This window comes from Denticeps clupeoides, chromosome 5 (genome assembly GCF_900700375.1).
Source record: "Denticeps clupeoides chromosome 5, fDenClu1.1, whole genome shotgun sequence".
NCBI lineage: Eukaryota > Metazoa > Chordata > Actinopteri > Clupeiformes > Denticipitidae > Denticeps > Denticeps clupeoides.
Window position 1 is genome coordinate 11,083,707 of NC_041711.1, and position 10,774 is coordinate 11,094,480.

The 10,774-nt window shown below is 49.0% G+C and overlaps 1 protein-coding gene across 1 annotated transcript; it reads left to right on the top strand.

Annotated features, from left to right (window-relative positions):
- Positions 1–1,080: 1,080 nt before the first annotated feature.
- On the top strand, positions 1,081–4,545 carry spry2 (sprouty RTK signaling antagonist 2). Its single transcript, XM_028981076.1, has 2 exons — positions 1,081–1,612; positions 2,767–4,545. The coding sequence occupies exon 2, from the start codon at positions 2,818–2,820 to the stop codon at positions 3,766–3,768; it is 951 nt and encodes a 316-aa protein (XP_028836909.1). The 5' UTR covers positions 1,081–1,612; positions 2,767–2,817; the 3' UTR covers positions 3,769–4,545.
- Positions 4,546–10,774: the final 6,229 nt, after the last annotated feature.

Genomic DNA, 10,774 nt, shown 5'->3' on the forward strand with positions numbered 1-10,774 from the left:
CGAGTTTGCTTTCTCTCCCGCTCTCACGTCGGCTGAAAGCGAAGGTGTGAACGTTGTTGGCGCTCCATCCCATCCCTCGCCTCCCTTCAACACTTTTATTCGCTTGTTGCTGCCATTTTGTTTAGTCTGTAGTGTTTGCTTTGAAGAGACGTGTAGCAATAACAGTTTAGCAGCTGGAAGGGGCGATAAAGGGAGTCAAATCGGGCCCAGTCGTCGAGTGGCCTATATTTGCTGGCCCTGAGGGGGAGGAGAGGGATGGGTGGAACAAAACTTCCTGTACGCAGAGCCGTCGAGCAGCCTCTCCGTTCATGTTTATTTCCATCCTGAGACAATCCAATTCATTTATGCAGAACAGACGGCCCTTTTTGATGTAGGGGAGGTGGATGGACAGAAAAAAATATACATTGAGCTACACTCGTACATTCCATTCTATATGTCCATTACATTTAAATCATAATGGTCAAAAACATTTAACATTTCACGCAAGTGCAATTTTATGGAAATATATTTTGGTATGAAAACCCCCACCCAGAGAGCCGACAGGTTAAGAACTGATTCAATTTGAACAATTTTAGACATGTATTCAGTCGCATATTACTTCATGAAACTTTCGTGCAGCGGGCCCGCTCTCTGGCACCGAATCAGAGAGAAACAAACAGAAGCGTCGTGTTTTTTATTATTTTTTTTATACTACATTTCCGAACAGAATGTTATGCGGACTGTATAATTTTTTCACAAAAAGAGTAAAATCAGTGAAGACACTTCTGACCCTTTAACAAAGGTCACTTTTTTTTTCCACAGGGTGGCAGCAGTTCACCCAGAGCTCTGGACTCCTGAGGCCTGGCCGTCCTCGGTCTGCGGGTTCGATTCTACTGCAAGGAACCCCAGTTTTATTTTATTTTATTTTTTTTTATCGTGGCCCCGTCTTCCGCGGCCTCACCGCCCCGGTGCATTTATTACACGTGAACAAGCGCGCAGAGCATCGACAATTCAACAAAGTTCATAAAAAACAGTGGGCCTGCTAAACAACGATGGCTTGACTTCGAAAAATTATACATTTTTTTTCAAACTCCAATAAACTCGGTTTAATGTATATACGAAGAACGAGGGGATTAAAACGCGACGCCGACGCAGAGCCGGTGGAGGCCGCGCAGGGACGCACGTCGCCGGACGCGAGTCGCGCAGACCGGATGCGAGATATCCTGCGGGACAACAAGCGCCCTGTTCCCCCCCGCGCTTCCACATGACGCCATTTACAGCATAAACCCGACCTCCTCTCCGGAAAGACCCGCACACACACACACACACACACACACACACACACTCGCACAAGAAGAGGGGGGCAGCTGCGGAACATCCGACAGGCGCCGCGACTTGTCGCCGCTCGGGGACCCGCGTGCTCGTCGTCCGGACCGGAACGCGACAACTTTTTTTTTTTTTTTTCTCCCGTTCTTGTAGTTGTTTAACTTGTTGCGTTGGGAAGTGAATCCACGCGGGGTTCGGGATTTCTGCGCGCGGATCTCCGGATGGACTAACAAGACAAAACTTGGGATCCTCGGATACCGCAGAAGAAGAAGATCGGGGGGCTTGTGGCTGTGGGGGTGAAAACACGGTGAGTCCGTCCGCGTATCTACTGTGCACAACTCGCGTGGGCTCGTCCCGCCGCGTGTGCTTATTACTCCCTTATTACAGGGCACTGGCGTCTAATGAAGCGGAGTACACAAGAATGTGGAGACTTTTTTTTTTTTATTTTTTTTAAGTTTGTCTCGCAAACGCACTTGCAAAAAGTTTTCGGTTTCAGAGATTTATTGAGGAAACTAATATCGTGTGTTGTGTTTTTATTATTTCACGTGTCTTCTTCTGAAACTTTCCATTTCGATTCACCCGTGCAATCTTTTTTTACTTATTTTGTACTTTTTTTTTTTTGCCCACTTTTCTGGTCGTACGCCCCACCCAGCCCCACCCAGTGACAGCCCCATGGTTTATTTGCACCCCGACGCACGGCCAGCATCCAGCCGAACCCGGGGCACAAATCACCTTTGCAGCTTTGGTTTTCATATCTCGCACCCCAGGGGTGCATCAGCTGCGGCCTTCCACACTTTCTGATGGTGCAAGCGCGTGCGGTCCCCATCCACCTGTCCGCGCGTGGACGGGGGACGCTCGCTGGGGCCCACGGCGGAGGGCCGGTTTGTCGCTCTGGGCCGAGGCCGTCCCGCCCCCTGCCCCCTTTTTACCTCCGCGCCGCCGTCTCGGGGAGAAAGGGGGCCTGTGTTTTAGAGTGAAAGAGGGTTGCTTGTTATGTTAAAACATCCGATTTTCGGCATTGTAATTCAAAGCACGTCGCAGGGCCCGCTCACCCCGCAGGAACCGCGGTAAGTTCGCGTGTTTGCAAGCGAGCACGTACGTGTACCTCCGTCGGGGCGGATTCCAGCCGTTCTTTAGATTTGGACATTAGTCCCAGGTGCTCCTGTCGTTTTTTCGTGGGGGGGGGGGGGTTGAACGGTTTTGTTTTGAAGATGACCGAAGGCAGAGGGGGCCGTTGACGCGGAGCTCTGGTCCTCTTGATGTTTATCACCTCAACGCCTGTCACCACTTCCATGCAAATGTGACGAGGCGATTTGCATCGGAGCTTTTTGACACCTGCCGCTTCTGTTGGATGGGTCGATGCGATTTACATATTGACTCGCTGACTTCCGCCCGTTTACCGTATGCATGTATAATATCGCGTATTTCCTCCTGCTCAGTCTTCCTCTGGTTCCCTCACAGGACTTCAGATGTGTTCCACGCCTCCCGGAGAGATTGCTCTTCCGAGTAGAGATGGACACCAGGACTCAAAATGGCGGCAGCGGCGGCTCGTCTGGCTTGCTGCGCGCTCTGCGTGACGGCGGCCGCTCTCTCGGTGGGGAGCCGGAGACGCGGGACGCCCAAGTGCTCTCGCTGGACCAGATCCGCAGCATCCGTAGCAGCAATGAGTACACCGAGGGCCCCATGGTGGCCCCCAGGCCACCGTCCTCGCAGGCCAAGCCCGACGGCCTCGTCCAGAGCACGAGTGGCCCGCCACTGACCCCGACCTCGAGCGAGACTCCGGAGCTGCCGGCGGTCCCCCGGCGGGGTCCCTCGCCCCATCCGGCCACGCACCTGCCCAGGGACGCGTCCACCGGCTCGACCGGCGAGGCCTCGCACGCCAGCGGCCGGACTAGCTCCAGCAGCACCTCCTCAGAGCAGAGGCTGCTGGGGGGCTCGCCGCCCGCCCCCGAGCGGATAATCAGGGTCCAGCCCAAACGCGCCGAGGCCAAGCCGGACACCCACAAGCCCCTGGAGGCCGGCAAGGGCGGCGCCGGAGAAGACGGGCCCGACAAGCACGCGCGCCGCTGCCAGGACTGCGGCTGCTGCAAGTGCAAGGACTGCGCGCGCCGCCGCACCCTGCCCTCCTGCTGGATGTGCGGCCGCCGCTGCCTGTGCTCGGCCGAGAGCGCGGTGGAGTACGGCACCTGCGTCTGCTGCGTCAAGGGCCTCTTCTACCACTGCTCCAGCGACGACGAGGACCTGTGCGCCGACAAGCCCTTCTCCTGCAGCCAGTCGCACTGCTGCGCCCGCTGGTCGGCCCTGGGCGCCCTGGCGCTCCTCCTGCCCTGCCTGCTGTGCTACCTCCCGGCCAAGGGCTGCCTCGCGCTGTGCCAGGGCTGCTACGACCGCGCCGCGCGGCCGGGCTGCCGCTGCGCCGGCCCCGCCGCCGCCCACTGCAAACTGATCGACAAGCCCACGTAAGAGGAGCGCAACGGAGGGGACTGAGGACGCCCACGGGCGAAGCTCGCACCCCAAGGACGTAGTTGGGTTCACGGAGTGGACTTGGATCTGTTTTGAAGTGGTTTTCTCCTTTTAAAATGTCTCCCTTCCTGTCGTTCCTGGCGTGGGACGCTTCTCTCTGTCCTGTATGTTGTTAAGCTGAAGTCCACAACATTAGCCATATTGACATTTTTTTGTAATCCGACTGATATCGTTAAGGCACCGGTCCTTCCCGACTAACCCGTTTGTGAATAGTTATCCTCAAAAGTATGTAAATTAGAGAATGACCTTCTTCCTCAGAGATGTTTTATTTTTGTACATATAATATTTCAACTGTGAAAAAAGCATCGTGCCAAACCAGGGGCACCTTGATAAGATCCACATATAAATATATATATATATTATATACGTTGTACATTCGCGTGAATGCAACACAATCAGTTTGGATGTAAAAGCCTTACATGAGAAAATTCCTTACATGAACGACCTTCAACCTTACCTGTAAAATTGTACAGCACAGTGTCCCTAAGAAAGCAAAACTTTTATTTTCTAATATCAACACATTGTTTTAGTGTAAAGAATATTTATTTGAAGTTTTATTATTTTATAAAGAAATATTTATTTGGAGAGGCATCTTACAGACATTGACCCCACTTCGGAACACTCGGTTGTTGCTGCGAGCAAAGCGCGACAAGGGTGTCAGACTTGATGCATATGTTCACTATAAAATAGAAAATATATTAACGTTTGAAATCAAAACGATGTGCTGTGGTATTTTTCCTCATTGTGCTGCTTCATAACCCGGCGAATTGCTTCGATTGAAAATGCGACGCCCCAAATATGGAGCGTATTCCCGTGGAAATTGTACTTGAGATTATAGATGCTGTAATGGCTTGTGAAGAGTCGCTTTGGGGGTGACTAAACATAATCAGGTCTTCCAAGGATCCCTGGATCGTATGGCCTGAACACGGGGAGCCAAATATGTCTCGGCCCATTGGCTCTGTCTCATAAGAAATTGAAAACTAGCGATATGCAGCCCGCATGCCCGTGCGCCAGTGGCCCTGAACATCTGTGACTGTGCAGTTTGTTCAGCGCCGAGTTTATGTTTGCTGAATGAGGTGCTCTGGTTCACCCGTTGCTCTCAAAATACCCCCCTGCCACCGCCGCCCTCCCCTCGCCCTGCCGCCAGACTGGGCTGCTTTCACTGGGCTGATTGCAGGTATTAGAGAGAGGGGAAACGAGAATGTGGTGTTTCCTTCCAGTCTTCCGTGGGAAACATCTGGGCCTGGGACTAATAATGGACTGTTTGGCCGTAAATTGTTGCTTTTGCCATGTGTGGCATTATCTACGACCCCCCCCCCCCCCCCCCCCCCCTTCACAAGGAAACTTTCTTGTAGAATTGGGCTGTTGGGCGCACTATCAGTGCACATTTCTCAACAGTGAGTTGACTTAGCAGTGTCACATGGGTGTGTGAAGTTCAATGTATTGTAACCGTACTAATGTGCGGTAGGTGATATAGGTTTTAAGGTATTCTTGGTTTTGAACTCGTAGTCAAGTTTTAGAGCCGGGGAAATTGCTTATTCTTAAAAGGTTTTATGGAAAAATCATGATTCGGTTTTGATTGTAGGTTTGAACTTATTAAGTTATGCTTACCCTTGATACAGGGTTTCCGCGGATCCTGAAATTGGATTTTACAGTATTAAGGCCTTAAATATCATAAAAATTACTAGTAATTCTTAAATTTAATGTTCTCAAAATTACTGCAGACCCAAAAAATCTAATGAAACAACCCTTCAATCTGTCAGTAATTCGCGGCCGTTTGATGATTATCCAGCACCTCATGGCTGACTTTGGAGTTGTGTCTGAATACAACTAAACTACGAGTATTTTCCTTTTTTCAGTTGACCTTAGTCGTACGTTTGAAAAGTTAGTCTGGTGACTGGTGACCTGTGCATGCATGTGTTGGTGTTTCTTGCAGATGTTGACAGCAGCTGATTGGTCGAAGTCAGACTTGGTTTCTTGAGTTGAGAAACGGGTTTGTGAATGTCATAAATGATATTTGTGAATCTTGTCACATTTGTTGCTGAATTAAGAAATGTATTTGTGAATTTTAAAACTAACCTCCATAGCCTCCATACATGATGCGGCGACAGGCAACAGCCCATGTCGTGCGTATCAAAAAATGCTCGAAATGACTCACAAATAACAAAACCAAAAATATTGCAGACGCAATATTTTTGTATTTTAGACGAGCATCTTACCCTTAAGGGGTCTGTGAGGAAAAGTCTTAAGACAATAAATCTGGCTTTCTTAAACCTGCAGATACCCTGTGATAGCATACTAAATAATTGAAGATTGCATTTGAGCATTGTGTGCAACCAAAATGTTATAACTAGCGTTAATAAGGAGTAATTAAGACATGTGACCCTAGTTGCATCACCAAGGAAAGTTGTGGGGTTTATGGCCTGCTATCCTTCCGAGTTTCTGGCCTGTTCCTACATGTTTGTTATTCGCCAGTTGATTTGATTGACAGGCAAGCTTCTCCTTCCTCACTGTTGAATGGCACCCCGTTCCCCTCTTCTTTTAGGGGGGAAAACATTTTCTAATCACTTGACTGCATTCGTTTTATTTTCCCTCTTTTTTTTTTTCGTGTCATCTTAGCATTCCCAACACACACACTCACACTATCTCCCCCTGCTCGCTCCACCGTCCGTTCCTCCGTGGGTGAATAGGGAGGGAAGCCGTGGGGGGTTGGTCGGCGAGAAAAGCTTGCAAAGGGTTAAAGACATCACTTTAAATGACAAAGGGCTAACAGTTTACCCTGCATTCACAGCCTCGTGTATTCACCCTCTCTTCTGTGGCCCCAGCTCCTCGCACCCTCAGAGCCCCCTCGACTACCTGCCCCTGCGAAAGCAGCCCTCGGTCGGGGGTGGACGGGTGGGTGGGTGCGTGCACGACTGCATGCTGCACATTCTGCTCCTGCGTGCGAGAGGCGCTAGCCTTTAGCGCTCTGCTTTTATGAGGAAGAAGAACAACAAAAAAAAAAAACGAAAGATGAATCTAGTCGAAAGATGACACCCCTTTTGAAAAGCGAGAAAGGCCTGTGACTGTGTGGGTGCAACCAGAGTTCATGTGAAATGGAGATATATTCGTTTCCACATGGAGGAGGAAAACCGGGTCGCAAAAACCCGGCTTGGTTGTGAACGATAAATAGTGTGTAAAGGGTGACTGGGATATAATGTTTCTGGATATTCAGATTTTCGTCTTGGCTGTACGTCTGCACTTTGTTTTCAGCTGACGTGAATTCATTTTTGAGATTTGTAGAATGTAGGTGTCTAATAGAAAGTTCCATTATTCTGCTCAATGGATCAGAGGTAACTAATTCGATTATTTAATCAGTTATGAAGGAGTGAGAAAGACTGGTTTGGAAAAAAAAATTTTTTTTGTTTATTTTACAGTGCTTCATCGTTTTTTGAAAATTTCAAGAAATGTACTTAAAAAAACTCAAATCCCCTTCTAAAAGACATACACTCACTCATCTAAAAAAGAAGAGGCATGTGTGTGTGTGTGTGTGTGTGTGTGTGTGCAGTGACTTGGCAGAGGAGCAATTGGAAATGCCCCCAGAATGGCTCTTTGTTGGTTTTAGCCGGCCCCGCGCTCCACTGTTGCTGTGGAGCGGAGTACTATTGAATCTGCTCACCAAGGCAGAACACTCAACAGGAAGGAAGGAAGGAAGCGGCCCATTCTTTATGCTCCCATTGTCTGACCACCGGGCTTAGGCAATCAAACAGCAATGCGCTGCAGAGGGAGGAGGGGGGGCGAGGGTCCCGAGACGGGCCGAGCAGGACAAGGTGCTCGCTCGCTCGCCAGCCGGGGCGGGGAGAGGGTTTGCTTATGCTCCGTAAGTTTTATCTGAGCCTTTGTGGCAGCCACCTACTGCCTCCCCTTCCCTCTCCATCTCTGCGAGCCAGTAATAACCTCTTCCGTAAACATTAGAAACCCTTTTTCCGAATTCTGTTTAATATTAAGGGGAGGGGTTACATGGAAAACTATGAGGTTTCCCCGAGACACGCAAAAAATAATAAGTATTTATTGCTCACGTTATGCACTGACATTGGTACATCCACGTGTTTTTAAGACCATCGTACATGCTCAGAACAATTCTGGTTAAAGACCAGACACAGGATATGGACGTGGTTCTCTCAGCTGCGCGAGAACGCTGTCGTCTCCTATGTGACAGTTTCTCAGAAGTCGAGTGGTGTATTTCCTGTGGAAACACTCTTCACTCTCACCACGCAGAGAAAAAAAAAAGTCTTTGAATGGCAACCCAAAAGGTAGGATCCTGTGCTTCAACCAACCACACACCACCTGCTTCTGTGAACACAGCTTGACCATACTGCTCAGAAACAGTGCTCTGAAGTGCAGAAGTGTACTTACGTCAACACTAAAAAAGCTCAACAACGTGCTTATGCACCGTTTGCGAAGAATGTGGCACATTCCGGTGTCATATAATGGCTATTGGCAGAAATAACGTTTTTCAATTGCACGTCACCTGTCAATCCCAGCATGATCCCTGCACAAATTACGCTTCTTCTACAAGGTACCGCTACACACACACACACCTGTAAATATAACAGGGTCTGACACATGCAAGGTTTGGGCTGTCCTGTAGCAGCTCCTACCACTTACCCTCGTTGAGATAAACCAAGTGTGGCCAGCGAAGAGGTGAATTCTGGGACAAAAGGCACCCTGAAATCAAAAGAACTTAACTTATGTAACAGGCGTCACTGCACATTAGATGCCTGCAACACCTCCAAATGAACAATCTGCCTTGAGGCAAGTGAGTCCGGCTCTGGCCTCTCCGCTCGGTTAATTGCGTTTTGGGGGCGCAGGATTCCTGTGGAAAGAAATAAATAATTTTTAAAAGGCCCGTGTCGTTAGAGCGGGGGGGCCTAATTAGTTAGGAAAAGAAGCAGACGGAGCAGAGGACCCAGCGTGTCTGTGGTGGGAGGAAGCTAAGGAATGGAAAATCGTCTGTCTGCCATCCGATTGGGAGGAAGTAATGAGGGCCCTCTAAACACACACCGCCGCACACATTTTTCTTGTCGAGCTTCGAAAGTCTCTTTGTCGGACACTCTGGACTCGTACAAGGTTTTCTTTCTTCGAGTCGATTTCCTGGGAAGCTGACAGCACAGGGCAGGGCTATGTTCATATCTACAGACAGGAAATATCCTCAAATTACTGTGGGACAAACATCAGGAAGCAGATAAATTCATCTGTCTCCATTCATAAACCTCTCTTTGTTTGAATTTGTGCAGGTCAGTAAAACATTTTACAGCATCTGCGGGTTCTAGGACATTTTCCCATCAGATTAAAGAATAGAAAATAATAAACACAGCACTGTTCAAGGAAAGAACCACTTAGCCTTCCAGGGTTCTGAATAACCCACCTTCTCCAATGGTAACATATATAGTTGTACATCTCCCTGCCCAACAGTGCAAAACCTTGAAAAGTTGAATCTGAAATTTCAGGAAATGTGTGCCACTTATTCAAGTGACCAATCAGTCAAAAATATGGGGCTTGCTATCTAGTGTGAGGGAAGGAATCCTCAGGATTTCAATAAAAAGATTACAACTCGCAAGCTAAATTAAACAGGGCATTGCGGCCCTCACGCAGACACCAAATGTGAACGTGCAACACACGGGGTGAAAAGACAAGTGACAGAGCGAGGACGGGACACAGTGAGGACACATCCACACTAACAATCGCAGGTGAACACAACGGGGTCTGGGAAGTGGACCTGGAAATATCAGGATCATGACAGTATTGGTAAGACGAGACGGAAACACAACCTTTAATTAAGTTTGTGGGTGTAATGCACTGTAGGGCGCAGGTTTAAACCAGAGAGTGTTCATGGGAGCTGTCAGTCATCTGGCTCCTACAATTTTAAGGTGGGCTGGTAAGAACATCACTGTAGATCGTGTTCTGAGTGAGGAGAAAGGCGAGTTACCTGCAAATAGCTACCAGATAGCCGTTCTTTCTTATTACACTAGCTTATCAAGTAGGACTGCGCGTGGGGCCAATTTGATAATAGTGCCCTCAATCTTATCCCTGTATCAGTCTGTGTTGTTGAGGAGACTTCGGAGAGCTCATCCATGTCTCTTCTGATTGTGTTGGCATGGCAAATGCAGATGGGGCGGTTTTGTCCGAAGTAAGCGTTTAAGCCTGGATGAGTGAGCGCAGTTGGTTAGTAATGCCGGTGTTTTCGGGAACGGTGTTTCATGCCAGTTATGTTTAATACTCATTGGAAATGGAAGGTAAAATGTTTTGCGCAATTTGTAATTCCCATGAATCTCTATTCTGCCGAGCATACAAAGTGGACAACCAGCGCATCACCTCCACAGCATCTATTTTTCAAATCTCATCTTGTGGTGTCGCCTCTGCTGCTTCACAGCATTTTGCTCACCTTCTCTGGGAAGCGCAGCGTTCTCGTTTTGGGAACACCCTGAAGAATGGCGCCGCGACAGGAGTAAATGATTTACTGCTGTGCGTGGGCCGGGGCTCGTACGGCCTCCGCCGTGCGGCGAGGCTGGCCGCTCACAACCCTGATTGACATAATGTGCTGTAAATGACTGACTGTAGCTTTCAAGCCCCCCCTCCTGCCCGCGGACAATGGTGGCGGCAGAAGCAAGACTAATAACCGCATTTAAACTGAAAATCCGCCACAGGAAGAGAGTGGACCGAAGCCACAAATCATTAACCCCACCGGCCCTGGGCGGCGACATTGGGGCGCTTGATGTGCTTTACAGCTTTAGGGACAATTGTTATCCTGAAAGCAACAGTGATCCTCTGGCCCCAACCCCAGATCTCAGGCCAGGCCAGAGGGAAATGATGTGTGTGTGGTTTGGAGAGGGTGCAGTCTGTGCATGCCTGTGTGTGTTTATGTGCGAATGAATTGAAACAATTCTGAAATATTTGAAAATGAAGC